This window comes from Chelonoidis abingdonii, chromosome 8 (assembly GCF_003597395.2).
Source record: "Chelonoidis abingdonii isolate Lonesome George chromosome 8, CheloAbing_2.0, whole genome shotgun sequence".
Lineage (NCBI taxonomy): Eukaryota > Metazoa > Chordata > Testudines > Testudinidae > Chelonoidis > Chelonoidis abingdonii.
Window position 1 is genome coordinate 100,278,183 of NC_133776.1, and position 22,223 is coordinate 100,300,405.

At 48.8% G+C, this 22,223-nt stretch overlaps 2 protein-coding genes across 2 annotated transcripts; one reads left to right on the forward strand and one right to left on the reverse strand.

Moving 5' to 3' along the window:
- Positions 1-985: 985 nt before the first annotated feature.
- Positions 986-5,363, reverse strand: ZIC3 (Zic family member 3). Its single transcript, XM_032773202.2, is given in 6 exon segments — positions 986-1,928; positions 2,674-2,837; positions 3,960-5,000; positions 5,003-5,077; positions 5,080-5,158; positions 5,160-5,363. Coding segments are annotated over 6 exon segments (1,746 nt in total). The 3' UTR covers positions 986-1,745.
- Positions 5,364-16,866: 11,503 nt separating this feature from the next.
- Positions 16,867-20,659, forward strand: LOC116820603 (zinc finger protein ZIC 4-like). The gene is made up of 3 exons (XM_032773216.1): positions 16,867-17,881; positions 19,263-19,572; positions 20,572-20,659. Exons 1-3 carry the CDS (start codon positions 17,047-17,049, stop codon positions 20,657-20,659), a joined length of 1,233 nt encoding a protein of 410 aa, XP_032629107.1. The 5' UTR covers positions 16,867-17,046.
- Positions 20,660-22,223: the final 1,564 nt, after the last annotated feature.

Here is a 22,223-nt window from a genome sequence, read left to right on the forward strand (position 1 = left end):
TCAGTTAGGATGTTCCTTTGGCCAAAGAAAATAAAAATCCAGGTTAGAATTTTATTACAAAATAAACAATTGTATTTCATATGTTACTGATTTTACTGGAAACAATTCATCAGCATCTCTCTACAACTCATTAGGTTTGAAAAATATATTTGTCAAGGAATTTCAATAGTGTTTCTAAAAAAAACTATCGAAGTCATCATATGATTGGCTCTATAGAATAATGTTCATAACTGTGTATTGGGTTATATACAGACAAACAAATCCATTTTTCCCCTTTCTGTAACTCGGATAAACTAATTCTTTTAAGAAGCACTTACTTTAATCTGAAGTAAACACATGGAACTGGCCGTTTTACTCACCCCCCAGCTGTTTCAGATTCATGCTAAACCTCTTAAAAGCATATATATAGATACAGAGATGGAGAGAGGTGGGTGCGTATATCCATCCATCCATGGAGACATCCGCATGCCTCTCTGCATAGAGTAAAAAGGAGCCCAGCCCCACACAAAGATCAAACTCATTGCATTTACCTTCGGATGTTAAATATGCAGCCCTGGGAGGCCTAAATGCAGCGCTCGTTCTTTGAAGTGCAAGGCAGAGACACGTCATGGCCCCACTCAGGACAGATCAGTAATATTTGATTCGCTCGCGCAAAGTGCAGTAACGCACATATGAAGGTCGAGGTGAAAACAAACCATTGAGATGTGGGGGCGGGGACAAGGAAAAACAACAACGTCCTTCATTCCTCTCTCGAAGGAAACACTGCAGCTTGCTAGCTTGCGATAGGGGAAACAATTCCTCTCAAGAGCGGGGCTGGGATACAAACACCTTGATATGTGGTTCCTCTGCCAGGCCTGGGTGGAAAGGGTAGTTCACAGAGCAACAAGGAAATGCAAAGCCAGCGGTTCAAAAACTATTCGACTGTGTTCTTTCAAAAACAATAAATTTTTAATGCTAAAGCAGTTATAACCAAAAACTGTACAGAGTTTTGTCATGTTTGTTTGTTTGTTTTTGTTTTGTTAGAAAACACTTTTCCCCCCATAAATATTGTTCCGTTCCCGGCACTTCGTATCAATAATTAAATTACAAACGATAAATATGGCATCATGGATATGTATTTACAAAAAAAGTTATTACAAAAAGGCAACTGTTTTACTAAACGGTCACAATCCGGGTAGAACAACACCACAGCCTCATCTTGAAAAAATACTGGACGAACCCATCAGACGAGAATACATTCACAAGTATAATGCTGCGAGAAAGAGAGAGAGAGAGAGAGAGAGGGGTTCAAGGCATAACAGGACTTTGGCACGGTTTAAGAATGTAAGTTTAAACAATCACCACTAAGGCGAAGAAGAATTTTCATCCTCATGTCAGCATCCCACGAAGGAAGAAAAAGCCAAAAAAAAGAGCGAGAGAGAGAGACAATAAAAAAAAAATAAAAAATCAGTATTCAAATGAAGGGAAAAGGGGAGGCGATTGGAAGAGGGAAGAGAAAAAAAATCAAAGAAATTACTGCAAATGCCAAAACCAAACAAAAAAAATCCAATCCTGAGAAAAGGACATAGCTAGTCCAGCGTCTGGATCTTGCAAAAAAATTAAAAACCCCTTTCCTGGAAAATTGCAATAAACTGGATGTAGCCCTGTTCTGTTGTTTGCCTGAAAACTCCATTTCCGTGTGATTGATTTTCAGTTTTCCTTTGAATTCATTTGGTCCAGTCTATAGTTAGTTGATTGCTTTGTCCTTAGACGTACCATTCGTTAAAATTGGGTGGAAGCCCGGAGTTGTGGCTTGTGTTACTTTGAACTGCTGCTGGAGGACTTTTCGTAGAGTCTTTACTGTTTGCAGAACTTAGAGCTGGCGGAGTGGACGATTCATAGCCTGAACTGGCAGCTGGGGAGGAATCTGACCCTTGCGATTCATGAACCTAAAATGAACAGGTACAATATGATAAATATAATGTCACACTGAGCATACTCGGGCAAAATAGCAGAGTTCGAACACTACAAACAGCGCAGGTAAGGTAAATATTTACCCTTCCTACGTGATTACACTAATGGACAACAAATCATAAATTATTCGGGGAATGGAAAACTTACCCATGCAGCTGCGATACTGTAATTTTAAAGCACGTTTTCTCCCTCCCCCCTCGTTTACTGACAATCTGCAAAGATTTCCCCACCACCACCACCACCATCAGCAGCTTAGATTTTGATTGTGGAGATGCCAGGTATTGACTTGGACATATCGTTTCAATATGTTCAGCGTGGGTTGTTGATGTCAAAGTTTTAAAAACATGCCAATAATTTCTTGGCCAGTAATTGTTAGTAGCTCATGCCACTCTCTGAAGAACTGTATAACATTTTTTTTCTATTCGGTCTGGGGAATAGGAAAATAAATAATGCAATTTACCCAAACGGCTGTTATCACTGAAAGGGCCTAGCTATCAGTTACAGCCTGAACTGTGAGATAAGAGCGAAAATACACAGTTCTGCTGATAATTTGTATCAATCGGAGACGAATGTAAAATGCTGTAGCACTAATCTTTCAGAATGGGTGAACTGTGTCATCCTAAAGCAGCACCGATCCTTGTTCAAAAGTAGGCTAACAGGGAGGGAAAACAGGCTCCGAGATGATATTTAGTAACAGTAAAGCGATCAAGAGTTAATTACCTTCATGTGTTTCCTAAGAGAGCTGGGGTGGGTGTAAGACTTGTCACACACTTTACAGATATAAGGCTTGTCTGAAGTGTGTACATGCATGTGCTTCTTTCTGTCACTACTGTTCGCAAAACGTCTATCACAGCCTTCAAATTCACACTTAAAAGGTTTTTCACCTGCAAAATTCAGAAAGGGTTAAAGGACGCTACAGAGGAAAGGTTCACTTTGATTCCCACTAGCGGATCGATCACTTTGGCAACTCGCTTAAAACAATTAATTTGATGCCGAGTGGAAGACACACGCTCTCTTGGCTTTCGTCCGTATTCTCACCAACCGTTTTCCTTCCATGTCAGTGGAAACACCCCGAGCATCGGACACTTTCATTTCTTTTCCCCTTAATTATTGAAGTTTTATTTCCCTTCCACCCTCCTTTCCCAAGCTCTACCCCTCAAACACCTCGGTGGAGGTAGTACGCACACACACATACACACAAAAAAGGGATCAGACAATAGGATTTGTTACGTTACAGTTAAATTCAATCCGTCCTTTGTTACTTTTAATTTGCCCCTTTCAAATGCAACGGTCGTGCTAAACGAAGTGTTAAAGGCAGTACTTGATGTTAGAATCTGGGGACGGGGGGGACGGATCTAGATAAATTCTGGAGCAACAGACACTTTTACAAGATGTGCCCAACAAGAAGGAAAATGTGAGGATTTCCTGCCTTTTCTAGTTTTACTTCACTTCTGTGGAGATCTGAATTGAAGACAGAGCTCCAAATAAACATACTTTGACAAAAGTATCACCGATTTAATTAGGAGATGTGCCAATCAAAACTAAAAAAGGAACGGAAGTAACCGAAAATTAGGCTGCATTAGCATTTGTATGGTTTCCTTAACAGAATGTATGCAGACAGCGAAATCGTATGTAAAGCAATCCACACAAAACAATTTCTCTTTGCCTCATATAAACCCCCAAACCGAGCCAACAAAGAATCGGGCCAAATCTTCCGTCTAGCTAGGCTATAGAGAGATAAGCGATTGCTCTTCTTGGACTGAAATTTACGAGCGCGTGGAACATGCGGATGTTAAACTGTCCAAACTCGCGGAGTGCGAAGTTTTAAAGAACCGCGGACAAAATGTAGTTTAGCTCCAAACTGGGGAAAGTAGCGTTTGAGTCCCACTCCCGCTTTTCGGTCTGGCGCCGTGTGATCGTTGGGGGGAGTATTTGGATTCGATGGGGGTTTCTTTAATTCCCACCGTTTCATGATTCATGCACCCCGTTTTTGTCTCCCTCCTTACCTGTGTGCGTCCTTTTGTGGATCTTCAGATTCTCGGACCTGGCAAAGATTTTCCCGCAGCCTGGGAACGGGCACGGGAATGGCTTTTCCCCCGTGTGAACCCGAATGTGGTTCACCAGTTTGTATTTCGCCTTGAAGGACTTGCCTTCCCTCGGACATTCCTCCCAGTAGCAGATGTGGTTGTTCTGCTCCGGCCCCCCGACATGCTCCATCGTCACATGGGTGACCAGTTCATGCATGGTGCTGAACGTCCGGTCGCAGCTCTTTTTGGGCCGGTTGATCTGGCTCTCCTCCACCCACTTGCAGGACAGCTCTTGCTTGATGGGCTGGCGCATGTAGCGGAAGAAAGCCCCCGGGCCGTGGTGGTGATGGGCCGCCACGTTCATGCCCACATTCATGTTCATGGGGTTGTAGTTGTGGAACTGGGCGCCAGCGTACGGGTCCGTGCGGGGGCTGGAGACGGCCCGGTAAGGGTCCGGCCGGCCGAAGAGATCCCCCCGCAGCCCCAGGTGCATTTGCCCGTTCTCCACGTGCCCGCCGGGGGAGGGGTGGCTGGGGCTCTGCTCGTGCAGCCCCGGGAAGAGCAGGTAGCCCGGGCTTTCCGCGATGCCCGGCGGCCCATGCAGGCTGCCGGGGGAGCCGCCGAAGATGCCATGCTGGGCGCCGCTGGAGGCGGGCTCCCCGAGGCCGGAGCCCCGCTGGCGAAAGAGAAAGTCCCGCGTGGAGTTGAAGGCGGCGGCCGCGCCCCCGTAGGCGGGCACCTGGCCGGCGTGGTGGTGGTGGTGGTGGTGCCCCAGCGCGTTGGCATAGCCCGAGCCCTGCGGGGTGAACGCGGAGCTCTGCCCGGACGAGAGCTCGTGGGCGGCCGGGCTGAGCTTAAAGGCCGCCGCGTGCGAAGCGTCCCCGAAGGGGCCCAGCCCCATCCCGGCGGCGGGGTCGCGGCCGGGCCCCTCGTGGTGGCGAGGGGCCCCGAAGCCCCCGACTCCCAGGGCGGGGAACTGCGGGCCGCCGTCCAGCAGCATGGCCATGGGGGAGGGCGGGCGGGAGCCCGAGGGAGGGTCCCCCCAAAACAATGGGCCAGGCGCGGGGGGACGAGTTCATGCACCGCGGGCGGGCGGGACACAACCCCACGCGCGACCGCCCCACGCGCGCCCGGCTGGGGGCTGCCAAGCGCCGGCCCCCTCCCGCCAACCCGGCAGAGCGCCAGCGCAGCGCAGCGCAGCGCACCCCAGCCCGGCTCCCCGGCTCCGAGTCCGGCCCCTCCGCTCCCACCCGGCAGTGTCCTTGGACTGATACACTCAACCGCGCACTCCCCGCACATAAACCAACTCGGGAGGCAGCCCGCGCCCAGCCAATGGGGAGCCGGCAGCCAAGGCGTCACCTGACCCCCGGCCGGCCCGCCCATTGGCCGCGCTGCGCGCGAGTGGCGGAGTTTCGCCTGGACCCTGGCAGCTCGCGGCCCGGCCGGCGCGCTGATTGGCCCGCGGGGTTTAGTGACTCGCAGGTGAGGTTAAAGGGTGCCCGCGAGCCCACATGTTTTGTTCACTCGCCCCGCTCCGGGGGCGCATTAAACGGGCCCTGGGCTCGGTCCCTCCCGGCTTCTCCCCCATCCCGGCCGGCCTCTCTTTCCCCTCTTGCAGCTCCAGTTCCTGCCGGGCAATATTCCCACCCGCAGCCCGCTCCCCACCGGTCCGGCCCGGCTGCTTCCACCCGTGCTTTAAATCCTCCCGGGTTGGGTTTTTTAAAAGAAACAAATAAAACAAAACAAAAGCCTGCGGAGCCGCTAACGGGCCCAGGGGGAGATCAAAAGACGCGGAGAGCAACGGGATACCGGCCCTTCACGGCTGTAGCCCTTCGCTTGTGAGATCCATCTGCTGGGAAACGGCCCCTTGATTGGAAGTCGTAAATCTTCTCTGCTATTAAAAAGAAAAGATTTAAAAACGAATAAAAATTAAGGCGGCATAAATCAGAGCTGCTCGCCAAACGTTCGCGTTTTCTTTTCTTGGGGGGATCGACCAGCCTCGGCTTTAACGCGATTATGTTTAGGTGCTACATTGGGTGGGCCTTGCTTATGTTTAGCCGCCACACGCCGTTTCTTTCTCCCCACAAGATGAAGGAAATAAAAAAAATATTAGAGATTATTTCAAATCTGGGGCTAAACAGGATACAGGGCATAAACCCCTCATGTTCCCAAGCTTAAATGCCGTGGGTTTTAACTCCACAAACTGTAAATTATTCACTTTTATCACTATATAAATTGCTCTAGAGACGTGGACCAAAGTCTCAATCAAAGGTGCCTCTTTTGGTTGATTTTATTGTATTGTATTTATTGATGGATTTTATTATTATTTCGCAGTTGCAACGTTCTGCCTTGAAATAATTATCAGCTGCAGACAGCCCCATAAATCCGCTCGTTTTCTGTTCTGGAAAGCATTTGCAAAGAACTATGGGGAGCAAGAGTGGGAATAAAAGGCAGAAAGAAAGATGGCTGTAATTGTAATATCCTGAGATTTGCTGAGCCCCAAAGTCTGTCTATTGAGCTAGTCTCACAGGATTGCCGCCGTCTCTCTGCAGGAAACATAAAATCTGATCAAGTTCAGAGACGCATTGAGAGACTGCTTCAAGCAGCGCTTTATAACTGCAGCCCTTTCACATCCTTCCCCCCAATCAGCCCCAGGAAAGACTTCACATTCTTTATTTTAGGGTTTGGAAAAAAAAAACACCACCGATATAAAATCTCCCTCAGTAGTAACACCATCTCCCATCAAACCAATCAAAATTCACACTCCACATCCATCAAGAACATTCACAAAGTTGGAAGGTGAGTCACTTCTGTCTTAGATTATTATTGCACCTAGAAAAAAACCAAACAAACAATCAACCCCTCTTGCAACAGAAAAATAGTAGATTTAATGCAGATTTGGAGGGAGGAGAGACGGGGTTCTGGCTCGGAGGGGACCGTTTGCTTCGGATTTTGTTTCACATACACAAACGCTTTCACACAGACGACAAGGAGGAATTTGCCTAAACGGGGCAAATTAAACTCTGAGAATAAGCGTTAGAAAATAAAATGAACGCGGGAGGATTTAAAAGCTCGGAGACTAAGCAGTGGTTGTTTCTTTGTTCGGTGTGGTGTGTGTGTACATCTAAGAATATGCTTGAGGACTCCGATGGGGGTGGGAAGAGAGGAAGTGTGCTAAACTCAGGCCCAAAGCAGTAACCTGCTCGGCTGTTTTCTGATGGTCCATATCCAGGGTCCCGGGACTCCGACATGACGACAGTGTCGCTCAAGGGTCTCGGCCAAGTTTGTCTAACTTTCCCCTTTCCCTGTTTTATTGCACCCTGCAAACCGAAGCGCTGTACCTGGTCTGCGTGTCGGCCTAGCGAGGGCCCAGATCGGATCATTAATTACCTCCAGCACGTGTTGTGTTGTCTCTGTAACAAAAAGGCATAATTCAATTAGGTCATCAGCCGAGTGTTGGGTAGAGAAATGCCTGTGAAGTTCCCGACCTGGGGCAACCGAGGGCGAATGACCTTTGCTTTTGCAGAAGGCCTCACGTGTAGTTCTGTTCATTGTCTTTAGCCTGAATATGATGTAAAACAACTTCCAGGCGCTCTGCGGCTCACCACGCAAACCCAAGGCGATCTCTGGCATCGGAGGGGATTTGTTGTTTGTTTGTCGGTTTCTCTTTTGACCCAGGTGCTCTGAAAGGGTGGATGGGGAAATGTGTCCAGATGTGAGTGGCTTGCTGGCCGCTTAACATCCATTAAATAAATAACTCAGCAAAGAAAGTGAAGTGCAGAGTCTAGTCCCTTTTGCCAGACAGCTACGGTATTTTTTTAGGGAGCCTTTCAACACAGTGGAGGAGGAGGGAGGCAAACTTGGCTTTACGCAGGAAAAGCTGAGATAGGTGGGGGAGGTTTTGCATATAAAAATATGAGCTCTTTCGTGGTAAAAAGCACCACATTTTCTCAAGAGAAGCAACCCGAGCGGGGAAAGAAACAGTAGCTTTAAACGAGCTCCGATTCGCCGTTCCTGAAACTATTTTATTGCGTAGCAGAAGGCAGCATTAGCAGCCCTGACATACTGGAGCCTACTTGTGGATCAGACTATATAAATTAGCCTATAAATCTTGGTTTTATACGTTTCCCAGGTCTACTCTGCCGGGTCTATGTGTGTGTGAGCAATAATGTTTGTTTGTATATAAAAGATTGTAGATGTGCTTGTTTTTATTTTGAATTGAGAAACTAAATCTCCGGAAATTGCATACATTGACTAGGAAAGCGCATTTGCCTCTGTTTTTCCTTTTTGCATCTAAACCAACATACTGAGGGTTTTTTCCCCACAAGTTCACTACATCGTGGTTTTGTTTCAGTGCAGTATATAACCAGTCCAAGATTCCTTGTGTTTATTTCGCAGAGGCAGAGAGGTCAAATATTTCTCACCTTTAAATCCATGAAATATAAAAAAATGCACATATATATATATATAGCATTGCTGAATCGTCATCCGGCGTTTTTAGCCTGCCTGGATAGAGTAGGCGGAGATCCCTCTTCCAGTTTTACGCCAAATGCATATCTGTGCAATTTACCCCTTTTTTAGTTTGTTTTATTTTTAAATCTGGACTGGGTTTGGAATTGGATACCCACAAAACCCGAAAGACTTTTTCAGGCAGCAAGCGCCTTCCCTTCCTGCAAGTGATCGCTGCTTCATTTCAATACGGGATTCTTTGGTTATCCAAGGAGGGAGGGGGGTTATAGAAGGAAGAAGCCATTTGCTGTGGCCAGGGCTTTTGCGAAACCCTCCTACCCTCACAAACCGCTCGCCTCGTTTTACAACGCACATCAGAGCCAGGATCATTTGTGTGTGCGTGAAACTGACGAAAAGGGCGTTTTCTTGACTGTAAATCTCATTTTACCGCCCTTATTCCAGCAAAACTCCCGTTCAAGTCTCGGGTCCTATTGCCAGAGTGAAAACTGCGAGACGGGGCCCTAGATAGTCCCCACAGAAATCTTATACAAGAGGCAAATTTCCCAAACTCATTTCTTTCCCATTAAAGATCATCTATGGGGCTTTTCAGGTGAAGTTTCTGTATTGATCTCCAATCAGCTCTGTGCCTGTTGAAAAGCGAAGAGCTGGGTTGTACTGGAAGTTTTTTGATGGCCGTATAAAGAGTTTTTGTTTTCAAACTGCAGCCCAGAGAGAAAGGCAAATATTTTATGAGCACTAAATTCCTTTTACAAGTCAACGTATCCTAGACAAATGGATCTTGCTAATAAGCGGACAGGAATGTAGTTTTTCTTTTGCCATAATCATATTGCAATTCCAGTGTAATTAAATGCAAACCAGAAGCGAATGAGACATTTTCATTGTAACTGTCAATCAGCCGAAGGGTAATCACATGTACATTGGAACTTCAGAGATACCGGCTGAAGTAAACAGGTCTGAACTTCCACAAAGAAAGGGGTTCAGAAAATCAAAGTGCAGAGAGAGGCGGAGTGAAACGCTTTAATGTATCGAAAATGGGGGTGAAAAACATGAGCGGTGTTTACAACAAATAGAAATGTATAGGAACTCGCCTGCGCTCTCCGCGTACTGTAATGAATGAATTACATTTAAGAAATGCACGGGATGAATTGTATGCTAGAGCCTAGATAAGCAAAAGCAATAGAAAGGTAAGCAAATGTCTTCAATAAGCACACAGAGATCGCTAAACTGCCAGACAGACGATTTGGGAGAATATCAGGGACATACTGTAACTAAAAGGAGCGGAATTCTTGTCTGACTACAGTATCTTCTCCTGTATTTGGCTTCTGGGCGAAGTTTAGGTTCTGTTTTAATCCAGGCAGGAACAAAAAACAGGTTAAAATAACTGATGGTTCCGCAGGGTTGCAAAATCTGAGGGGCATTTTTCAATTATTCTTAATACTAAAATAAATGCAGGGATAAAACAAAGGGCTCTTCTCTTTCCAAAGCCCAAACCATTCATGCCATACAGAGAATCTTGGAGCGCAGCTTCTCCCTCCTAGTTTCAGAGGCAAAACACAAATCTGAGGTGGGCGCATTTACCGTATTTGTGCTTACGGTGGACTATACCAGGGGACCATAACATGGCGACGGTAATTAATTTCTGAATACAAAGTTTTTCGGGCCCACTATAGTCACTCCGTTCTGCAAGATATGGTGCCCTCTGAGGAGTCACATTTTCCTTATACTGTATGTTTGTTTGTAAAAATGCAAATTAAAAACCTCTTAGCGGTTGATTCAGCCAGCTTAGTGTTACGTGGGCGTTATGTCTCTGACTTTAGGAACTTTCCCATCTGGGGAGCGCACACCCATTTATAAAGGGACAGCAAAACCCAGCAGCACCCCCCCTTCGGATTACTGCCAGAGCCATAATTCTGCACTGACTGCATCGATTTAAAAAATCACGTCTAGATTTGTCCGAAAAGCCCCACGCTATTAGCTATAAATATTTCTGCTTTTCCATCTACTCCTTTTCTCGATTATTTTTAGAGCACAACCCGCGTATTATTATTTGCCACAGAGGCATCTGGAGTTCAACAGATTCATTTTTTTAATGAACACCCATTTCCACCTCCACTCCTGATTATGTTGTCTTCAACACTCTCTCTCTCTCTTACTTCCAGGCAATGCAGTTGGTATACCAAACATGCACGCTAGCTTTCAGCTTTTTCAGAATATGAATGAAAAAACTAAAAAGTTACTTCTGCATCCTGGCCGCTTGTTCACCCTGCACTCTTTGCCGGCTACATCCTGGCACGAATGATTTGTTTTAAAGGAGAGGCTATTACAGCAAAGGTGCCTACCCTGGGGAAGGAAATCAGGTCTCTTTCACTCTGCAAGGGGTTTGCCTGGGCAAGGGGGGGCGGGGGGTTGCGGCTCCTGTGTACCATGACAGCTTTGCGAGGTTTACTAAATCAAGGGCTGTTTTGCTTATTTTAAGATGCCTTTTTCTAGTTGCCGGAATCAAAAGCCCGTCTCCTTTTCAGGCTCCGGCTCCCTCCTCCCCCGCCCCAGCTAACTTTAGCTTTTCAGAAAAAGTTGCGAATATCTCAATCAGTGACGAGGTGACCTGTGACCTGGAGGGTGGCTTTATTGTCTTTCTTCTTTTGCGGGGAACAGACAATTTATTGACCCTTTCTGCGTGACTGAGCCCTGAGGGGCAACCGGAGCCACCAAACGGCTCGAAGGCATGTGAACCGGCGAGCCCCCAGCCTGCCCACAGAACAGCTCCACTCCTCTTGCTCAGGCTCGCCCAGAACTTGCTTCCCGCTCTGGGCTCGGCTCGGCTGCTCGAGAAAAGCAAGCTGGCCCCAGGGCAGGGTAGGTACCGGCCCCCACCCCGGAGATCTGAGCTGGGGAGGCCGGGATGAGCCCGTGTGCGGAGGACGAGGAGGGAAGAGGCGATAGGGGAGAGTGTAGCAAAGTGGTATTAAAGGCGTGCAGAACAAATAGGCACTTTTATTTGCCCTGCTTTCTGAGTCGCACCGAATATTGTCCCGATCCGGTTATTTATTGTGTTCCTGGAAGTCACTTCCCCACATCCCCGAATGGGAACAAGAACGATCGCTTCACCAAAACTCCAGCTTCTCATCCTCCTGTAGCAGGGTCTGTGCTCCGCGGCTGGAGCTTTGCAGGGGAGATTTAAGGTGGAGACACCAGATTTCGGATAATAGTGAACAGCAGCCCCGCTCTGGTCTCCCTGTGACTGACTGCGGCCGCTTCCCCGTTTTACCCGGGCCGAATGGGGAAATTCAGCCAGCCCAGGGTGGCGAGATGGACTGAAAATCACCGCGGAGTTTGCAGGCGTGTGTGTCACGTTTTTGGCACAGCGCGAGCCCGTGTTTCAGAACCTGGGGGGTGGGGCGCTGCACATTTCCTGCCCCCCAGGCCAGCCCGTGCGCCCCAGTTCGCCGGGTTTGGTGCTAAGACAGGCGAGCCAGCGCCCAGTGCAAGCGCCGGCCTGCCAGGCTGCAGCAGGCGTGGTTCAGTCACTGGGCCCGGCCCAGGAAACAGGAGAAGGGCTGAGGTTTTGGTGGTGGTGGTGGCTCTGGCCCAAACCCGCCGCAGGCCCCGCGGGACTCGGCGCAGGCCAGTGCCGTAGTCCAAACCCATAGCCCGGACTGAGCAACAGCCAGCAAAACCCCAGCGCCTGGCGAGAAAACAAGCTGCGCAGGAGTGCAGCTTGACACTAGGGGGAGCTCCAGAGCAGAGCACATTGTGCCCCGGCTGGGCCCGGGACCCCAGACTTCCAGAGTCACGCCTGGCGGCTCGCCAGCTCGCCCAGTCTCTGAAGTCCCCCCTCCTCCATATCACCCTCGCAATCGGGCTCTAGCTCTGGACTTGCCTGGAGCCGCCCGGGCCTGGGGTGGTGACACTGAGCAACTGCGTTGGACAAGTGCAGCCTCTTGTTCTATGATTCCCTGACCTTTCAAACAGGATATATCCCCTCCCGCCCCGCCTCTAACCAGGTCTCTCTCTCTCTCTCTCTCTCTCACACACACACACCCCTCTCGTACTCACACACACACACACCCTCTCATAGAACAGCTCTCACCCACTGGCCCTTTGGAATATAAAGACTACCAGGGGGGAAAAAGCCCTAGAATTTGCCAAGAATGAGCAAATACTGGACCGAAAATAAGCAGACCACGTTCCAATGGAGAAAAAGGAAATTAAACGCACCAGGAATTTGGGAACTTACGTTCAATTAGAAAGAAAGAAAGAAATCCCCAGCCCGCCCAGTGATCCTGCCTGGCACCACACAAGCTTTACCGTTTTTAGGCAAACCGTGATGTCCTCCCTTCATTTTTCGCTAGAAGGGCCCGATCCTGCTCCCAAGGAAGCAGATAGCCGTTTGGCAGGATCGGGCCCCATACGGCTGGGAGGCGTGAATGGCCCCTGCAATGTCTCCCCTGTTCTGGCTCTGCACGCGGAGAGTGGAGACGTTCCCGTTCATACCAACAGGTGTAAATTTCACACCCTCCCGTTCTAAAGTCTCTCTCCCTGCTGACCTGTGGCCCATCCCGTGGCTAGGGTACCACAAGGGGCCCCCGACCAGCCGAACCTATTTACGAGAGAAGGTCCCAGTCTTTTAATGAGTAGGGCCCGATCCTGCTCCCAGCGAATTGCACATGGACAGCAGCAGGCCATTGCAAAAGGCAACGGGGGGGGGCATTTGTCTCGGGTCTGTGGGTGACTCACGTGCAAAGGGCACTAGCCCCTTGTGTGCCCAGCTTTATGGGCGCTCTGCGCAGGCACCGGAAGCTGGGAGACCCAGTTGTGTGAGGGGGGCTCCCGGAGTTTCTCCTGGCAGGGACACTGCAGACCCCGGGCGTTTTGCCCGATTTGCGTTTCCGATGTCAGGGCAATTGGCGCCCAGGTGCTGCAGCAGCCAGGCGGGCTGGCAGTGGGAGAAGCCGAGGGATGGAGCTGACTCCCGGAGCACAGGGCAGGGGCCGGGGCAGGTTAAAAGCCTTTCTCTGGGTGCGTGAGGGAACCTGACCTGACCTACAAGGGGCAGCAGGAATTCCTGCCTAGGCCCCGTGGGTGAAAGCTGGGCAAGCAGAAGCGTCCGTGCTGCAGGCCTGTGGCTGCTAGCTCGGCAATCAGCCTGCATCCGACCAGAGGCTTCCGGCCGCTCCCCAAGGAAGCTATTTATTTAACCACAGTCTCCTGGCCCCGGACAGGTGCTTGGAGGAAGCTGCTGCAAAGCAGCCATTCGCCCGGCGCTCCGCCTGCCCGGGGCCCGGACTGGGCACCCCTGCGTGACAGCTCCGGGATGGGTGGGGGGTTGTTCTTACACACCGTGCGGTGGGGCTCCCCACATCAGGGAATGATGTGCTCTGGCCAGCTCAGGGCTCAGGCTCAGGTGGTCCCTGGTGCCTGCCCTCCCCTGCCACCTGATCCCCTCGCCAGCAGCTGCAGCGAGGGGGCCCAGAGAAGGATGGATGAGGATCCAGCCCTTCCCCTTTCGGAATCAGGCCCTCTCCGGCCCGGAGCTCGCTGTGTCCTCCCCTCCCGCAGGGCAGGATCCCCGCAGCCTGTGCTTGCCCCTCCAGCCCTCCCTCAGGTTGCCCGTCTCCATTCCTGCAGGCAGTCCTGGCAGCCCAGGACACTTGTGGGGCGTGTGGATTTGGAGCACAGAGGCAGATTTACGCTAACACCGAGTATTTGACATAACATGACACCTTCCTACTTCGTTCCTGTTTGGTTTCGCGTTGTTTTCCCAAAGAACTGGGTGGAACTAGATGGTTTTCCCCCATCTCACTAGCTCTCAGGTACCAGCAAAATAATTTAGCACCCGCTAAGGAAACGAACGAGTTTCTAATGTCACGGAAGACATTTTTAAACAACGTGTTGAATATTTTAAGGTCTTAGAAAAAAAATCACAGAAGTCTCGTTTTAATGTATTCAGTGTTCCCGGTTACATGCCTTAGTCACTCCGGATGTGGTGCTTCAATATTCAGTGACACTTACATGATACATTTAGATTCCCCCCACCCCCAAATTATATGAGGAGAATTAAGCCTTTTCTTCTGCTATATTTGTAGCCTTTCCTGTTGGATTTGAAACGGTTTCTTCATATTTTGCCATTTGGGTTTCTGTGTCTAGGGCTTTCTGTTGATCTGGGATTTATTTTACCCCTTTATTCCTTTGCAAAGATATTTCTGAATGGCAATACGGAGTGAAATCAGATTATAATTCACACTACGTCTTAATTGCCAGGCATGCACTCCAAAAGCAATCCCTCGGGAGTCAGTAAGACTCGAAAGCTAAGGAAAGTTTTCAGCCATAGGGATTAGAAGATACGGGAAAGACGTGAGGAATAAAAGGTTCTGTGTTTGTGTGGAGCAGATTGTTACTGAATGTCAGTTTGTTTCTATTTCTCGTTTGTGATTAGGAGTAATCACGTCACTGACAATTCGAGCAAGCCTGGGAAACCCTGTAAGGTTATTGTGAATGCCTGAAATAACGGGTTTATTACTGCTACCAAATGAGCTATTTAGTGCTTGAACCAGGCACAACGTCCATGGGAGATAGACGCAGTTACTTAATTTTATACTGACAGCAGCAAATGCAGTTTGAAAGCAATCTTCCTGGTTTACTAAGGAAGATGAATTAGCTTCAGTGAAATGTCCCTCGCTCCCTCTGCACTTTGCCTACGGTTTAATTGAATTAGTGAACCACTTTCATTTGAAAATATTATTTTTCAAGCTCGTGTATTTGTTTTTCAAAAATTAAAAATAGAACCAACTGGGGAGGGCAAAAGTTTAGCAAAACATCATGTTTTCCTTCTAGGAAACTGAGTAAGAAAAGCTCCAGGTTTCCTACGATCGCTGCATTTATGTGTGAATTTCTGTAGACCTGGTTATTGTTACTTACACAAGTCCAGCGGGGTTATCATTAATTGCCCGTCAGCGCTGTATTTCAAACGGAAATGTTTATGTCAAGACGACTCAGAATCTGACTTTCATTTGATGGACCGTATCGATATTTATATTACAGCAAAGCAGCCAATTCATTTACCAGCATTTCAAGATCCCGCCTTTTGCTCTGCTAGAATGTCTTGTGTTACGTTTTTATAACCGCACGAATAAATCAAATCATTTGTCTTTCGTTTAGAAGCCCCGTGTCGCTGCCTCAGACTAGGGATCAACAAATGCCGGTTGCAAAAGGCATTAGAAGTTGTCAGGGTAAAGTTTTCGGTCTTTGTTTGCTGGTTTTTTGCAGGTAGAGTAGCAGGAAAAGCAAGAATGCCCCAGCTAGAAAACAAATCCGATTATTTCATTGTAGCTTTATCTCGGGTTCAGAGAAGTAAGGGAGAACAGTTAACCTGCTTCCCTGGCTAGAATTAAGGCACTGTTCAACCAGAGCGCTTTCTACCGAGCGGATTGGGACCACTTTCCAAGTGTCACTTGCGCAATGAGAAACCTGTTTCAGAAAAGAATGAACGTCACCACTGTACGGTTCACAAACAAGCAAACACGGGGAAAGTGATTGCCCAGTTGGGCGAGACCGGGGCGCATTGAAACTTTGCTTAAATGTCATGTGCCACTTTAAAAAAAATGTAGCATTTCAAATGTAGATCCCAGATCAAGACAATTATATGTCTTTGTTCCATGTAATCTCCGTAGGAGCCTCACAACATATTCTCCCGTTGTCCTGCAGATTTTGTGGAAATTAATATTGATTCTAGCAGAATTTCACATGTAATCTCACTTCTCCCCTTAAGTTTTCAGCAGCCATCGCCCGGTCCCTTCGCCCACGCGAGTCTAGCTTTAAAGGCGTCCACGTTTATTCAAAAAATGCGTCCGCGAGTTGCAGTAAATTGCATTTGCTCGGAGCTACAAAGGGGGAAGTTAAGCGTTTGCCTGCGCTGTTGTACAGGCAGGCGGTTGTTTTAATTAAAGGGTAGGGCTCCCTGATATAGACACCGGATAAAAGCAGAACGCACAGAATCAACTAATTAAAACATTGTGTTTGGAACACATTTTATTTCTTTTTTTGATCTGAGCTGTGTTTTAAAGAAATGTCAGCGCACTAGAAAGCAAGCCCGTGAAACCTTATTTCCCTGAGAGTGTGCGGCGCTTTTCAAAGGCTAGTGTGATATATTTTAGAAAAGAAATCCTGCTGTGAAAGCTTGCGTGTCTTCTCTTTACCAAACTAAGCTCTTGTCAGTCATGCCAAGCCACAGCCAATCACCAAGCCCCTTTCTGGAAAGCAGATCATCCCGCTGTGCTTTTATATGTACACGCCAGCATGTTTAGATGCATTTTTACTATCACTTTAAGGGCTCTGAATGATGAGGGCATAGTTACAGTACCGAGCTCCCCAAACGCTGGAGTTGCTAACAATTTGCTTGGCTATTGTGTGTGTCTTTCTCTCGCCTTTTCCCGGCTCACGTGGGCTGTATTTGTTATGGACACTAAGTAGGCAAATACCGGGGGGAGGGGGCTAATTAATTTTGGAGGTTCCCATCCACCTACCTAGCTCACAATATGACAGGCTGGTCGAGGTGGACTAGCTGCCCCACCCTGGGGATGGTATTACTGAGCGCAGCATGGCGCTGCCACCTTTGGTACTGGGGAATGGAGGGCACCCCACTGGCACTTCCTTAAAACTCGGCTCCTCTCACAGTTTGCCAGATTCTGACACCGGGCTCGGTGTATGGCTGGAGATCCCCAGTGTCGCCCCTCTCCGGTCTGCCTCTGACACCAGCTGGGACAGCTCGCCCATAAGCAGAGATCCCCCAGGACCCAGCATGCCCGGAGCTGCTGATGAGAATTCCTCCAGAACCTCTTACCATGGCATGTTCCGGATGTATCTAGACTCACCCAGCCACAGGGGATGTGAAAACCAGGGTTCGCCAGAGCAGGCAGCTAGCACCAGAAACTCTAAGGAGCAGGGGGCACGAAGGCTGGCAAGGGATCTGAGAACCAGGTCCCATCACTGCAGCCCAGTAAGTGGAGCTCAGGCTGAGCCGCCCTTTGCCTCTCCTGTTCTAGAAGGGTATCAGACGATGAAACTGGCAATCCGCAGAGAGACCTTCGCTTTTCTCCCTTACCCTGGGCTGCCCATTCCACAAGAACTGATCTGCAAGTGGACTGACAGCAAAGGACACCACTCCAGGCAGGCTTGCTCCAGAATATTCAGCACCATGTATGAGCTAGTCCACCATGTCACCATGGAGCACGTCGGAGGACCAGAGCAGCCCAACCATATTTGTGACTGGGAGGGCTGCGCTAGGGAGAAAAAACCCTTTAAAGCCAAATACAAACTCGTAAACCACATCAGAGTGCACACAGGCGAAAGGCCGTTTCTATGCCCGTTTCCTGGGTGTGAGAAAGTGTTTGCAAGAGCTGAAAACCTGAAGATACATAAAAGAATCCACACAGGTTAGTTAGATTGCAAGTAGCAAGTAGCAATAGTGATAAGTAGATTTTCTGGTGGGTAGCGGGGAATCATTTGCTTCCTGAACTTGGAAGGGTTGAAATAGCAATAAAACCCAACCAGAATAAAATACAAATAAATAAAATCGTAGTATTATTTTTCCTTTCATTTGAAAGAAAAAGCCCCCAGAGCGGTTGCATGTGCGGTATATGTTTACCTCTGGATGCTAATTATAAATGAGGAAATATTTTTTGCTGTATTTCTGGCTCATAATTGAAAACAAGGGACAATTGTTTTTACTAACATTTCCCCTTCCTTCCTCCTCAAACTCTGTGTTTACAGGCTACTGCTCCAAGGTAAACCCCAACCCACCCACACCTAATATTTCTGCAGTCAATAATACAAGAATATTGTCTGAAGGTAACAAGCCTCCCCCCCTCCCCGCACTCCAGTTTCAGAGACATTGTCTTCCCCTAGGATCTTACAGTGCTTAACAAAATGAGTCCCCTTTCATGTGATTATGTCATAGCACACAAAAAGGGAAGTCATTTTTCTGTGAGGAGGAAGAAATAGAACTAGCAGTGAAAGAAATCTCTCGGCAGCGTCTACTTTCCTCCACGTTTTCCTGTAAAAATATTCTTAACGTGACCAAATTTTGCCCCAGCTTGTTGTCTAATTAGATTTCGGTGTCCCTCGTTTTTAAGACCCCCTTCAAGTCTACTCCCCACCCCCAAATACGGCCCTGTGCCCACAATTTTTTATTAAGCTCTCTACCTCGCCAAGAGAAAAAATGCGAGGAAACGCGGTGCGGAAAGGGTAACGTGCTACCGAGGATTATTTTGCTTTAGACCCTAGTTTGGACAAATCGAAATGTTAAACAAATATTTAAAAAACAAGAATTTTAGAGGCATGCTGGGAAATTCTGTCTCTGTCTGACTGCATCTATCTACCAAACAAAGCCAGCAAATTCTGACACCAGAGAAATGAGTAAACATATGTGATGCTTCCTCTGAAGGCAGAGCGAGGACTGGCATTGGGGTAGTAATTTCAGGCGCTTTATTAATTATGAGGCTGATCTTCCAAACCTGAAGGATTCTAGGTATTATTTTATTTATTTGCGCCATCAGTTAAGGCATACGTTGTGATGGCTGATCTGCCAGCGCCTCCCCCGCAGCCTGCAGATCACACTGAAATGCTGGGTAGCTGAACGGTGTCACTGAAAAAGATAAAGTTACTGGCACGAAAACCAGCCCCTGGTTCTGCAAACAGTAGATTTTTTTTTTTTTTTTTTTTGCTTCTGGAAATGACGCGTTGCCTCGCGCGGACACGTTCTTGTGCCCCTTCCACACGCGATGCCTCGGGTGAGCATGTGGGTTTGTGTTCTAGGGGAGAAGCCGTTCGTGTGTGAATTCGCTGGGTGTGACAGGAGGTTTGCCAACAGCAGTGACCGGAAGAAGCACACCTACGTGCACTCGAGGGACAAGCCATATCGCTGCAAAGTCAAAGGGTGCGAGAAATCCTACACCCACCCCAGCTCCCTGCGCAAACACCTGAAAATGCATCGCAGCCTGGAGCCAGCCCTCGCCACCGCCACCGCCACCGCCGAGCACAGGGCGGCCGCAGAGCCCACGGGGGCGCAGGAGCCGGGGGCTGGCGCCTGCCTGTCATTGGCCAGCCCTGCCCCTTGTCTAGCCAGGTGTGGCCCCTCCAGGTGCCAGGGCAGAGAGAGGGACGCTCCAGAGCCGGAAAGAGGGGGCACCTCGCACGCCACCCCCCGCAGTGGGCGTGAGGCCAGACGGACCCCTCTGCCGGCTCGCCCCCAGCTCTGGCGCCAGGTGCCCTCCGCGGGCTCCCGCGGGTCTCCCAGCCCACGCACACTCCCGGCCGGGCTCGCAAAGGGCTGGGAGCCAGGGCACAGCAGGGATGAAGGAAACGCTCCCCGCTCCAGGAGAGGGCTCAGTGAGCTCTGAGGGGTCACTTTCCCGGGGCCAAAGGGAGCCTTCCTCCCCCTGCCCGCGCCAGGGTTTGAACCACAGAGCCCCTAGCCGCAGCCGAGCGCCGGGGAGAGGCAGCTCCCTCTGGGACCCGGACCGTCCACGTACGGTGGGTGGGAAACGCCTGCAACCTCCTTGGGACCTGGGGTTAGCAGCCAAAGGGGCTCCCGCATGCTGGCCTGGGTATCCAAGCCCGGCTGGTCTCTGCCAAGATCAGCTCATCTCCCCCAGGGCGGCAACAACTGGAAATACATCGGTCACCCCCGTCGTGAACCCGAACATGCGTCTTTGGCAAGCGCTGCGCGAAAGGCACTTCTCTCTCCCGCGCACCCACACACACGTGTTACGGAACACACGTGTATTCTGTGCTTACGGACGCTCAGCTAAGCCTGGGTCCGATCCGCCAGCCAGGAAACCAGCCCCCACCGATGTCAATCAGCCGTGTGCCGAACGGCTTTGTTCTGTGGGGAACACGTCTTCTTGGCTCGCACTGACACCTTCTAGGCGAGTGAGGGTTTAGCCTGTCACGGTTACACGTGCAGCCTCACAGAGACGTTGCAAAAAGAGGGTTGTAATTGTAAGGCTGTGATTAGAGATAGATATTTACAGCGCTACAAGAGTGATTTGTTGTTTTACTGTTTAGTATTAATGTTCATTGGGTTATTTTGTCCGTTTCCTTGCTATATCTGTTCATGTTCCAGATGTGCGAGCTCTGTATCGATGTTTGACACGCGGTTTGAAATAAATCACCGAATGTGCTCGGGCACGTCTGGTCACAGGGAGATGTAGTGTTGCCAGTTATTGGTTGGGAATTAGCTAGATTACAGTAAACGAACTGATTCTGTTAGCTGGGCTGGAGAGTAGATACCCAGATCTGTGGATTCTGTCTTCCGTGGATGGAGCCCAATGATCCAAGTCCAGCTTGTAATGTTGTAAGCATCTAGATAACAACAACTCATTCTTTGACTGAAGTCCCTTAGCTGTAATTACTAACATAAGACCATAAGAATGGTTATGCTGGGTTAGACCCAGGTCCATCCAGCCCAGTATCCTGTCTGCCGACAGTGGCCAATTCCGGGTGCCCCAGAGGGAGTGAACCTAACAGGTAGTGATCAAGTGATTTCTCTCCTGCCATCCATCTCCACCCTCTGACAAACAGAGGCTAGGGACACCATTCCTTATCCATCCTGTCTAATAGTAATTAGTGGACTTAACTTCCATGAATTTATCTAGTTCTCTTTTAAACACTGTTATAGTCCTAGCCTTCACAACCTCCTCAGGCAAGGAGTTCCACAGGTTGACTGTGCGCTATGTGAAGAAGAAGCTTCCTTTTTATTTGTTTTAAACCTGCTTCCCATTAATTTCATTTGGTGGCCCCTAGTTCTTGTATTATGGGAACAAGTAAATAACTTTTCCTTATTCACCTTCTCCACACCAAACCCTTAATCATGAATTAACCTCTCTTCTCCCCCCCCCCAGCACAGTGGGAAAATTGATATTAAATCAAATCCATCGCTGGAATTGCAGTAGTTTATTGGCAACCTCCATCTGTCTCTATGGTTTTCCCCTATTTTGCCAGGTTTCTCCTTCTAGCTTAAAAGTCTCTGTTAAAAGTCACGCTTTGCGGGGGCTAGGGGGGTGAACCCTGGCATTTTTGGACGATTTTGTGTGAATGCAATTCTCAATGGCTTGGCTCACCCTAATGAAAAGCACAGCAAGGCAAAGGACGCCTTCTCTTTTCATATACACACAACATGCAAATGGGGAGTATTTTAATCTGTATTATATATTTAAAAATAATTCCTAATTAACGCTTGCCAGATTCCCCAGACTTTCAGTTGTAAGCAATTCTCTTTGGAGGCCCTTGGCAATTTTACTGCAGGTCAGACAGATAAAAGATTCTCCGGATCAAGCATTATTAATACATTTTTGTGATCCTTTAACACTTGCGCCTGTAACTTTTTGGGCGTAAGCAGTGATTTGACTAGCATCGGTGGGCATGAGAAATTCTGATACTTTGAAGCTCTTTGAGGGACCCGATCCTGAGGCCTTTCCTTGCCCAAGTACGGAGGTAGAAGATCAGTCCCTAATTGCTACATTGGGTACCCAAGTTCATCAAAAGCATCCAGAGGCTGTTCAGATGTTCCAGGCTTCACACCTCGAATGGACACAAAGAGACTCTCCGTCCCATTAACCTTCTACCCCACATACCAGCAGAATCGGGGCAAACTCTGTTTCGCGGAGTTTGTGTGTCATGTGGGTTGTAGATCAGAACTAGCCCTGAAAACTAGAACTCAGGCAACCAGCTGCAGGCAGGCGGTCAGTAGACAGAGAACGCCATGCTCTGCCCTCA

What these genes read in the sequence shown, in the direction of transcription:
- LOC116820603 (XM_032773216.1), top strand. Translation starts at nt 17,047, where the DNA reads ATGGCGCTGCCACCTTTGGTACTGGGGAATGGAGGGCACCCCACTGGC. An exon ending in ACATAAAAGAATCCACACAG is followed by an intron (nt 17,882 to 19,262) that starts GTTAGTTAGATT and finishes TTTGTGTTCTAG; the next exon opens with GGGAGAAGCCGTTCGTGTGT. An exon ending in CCTGCCCCTTGTCTAGCCAG is followed by an intron (nt 19,573 to 20,571) that starts GTGTGGCCCCTC and finishes TTCATGTTCCAG; the next exon opens with ATGTGCGAGCTCTGTATCGA.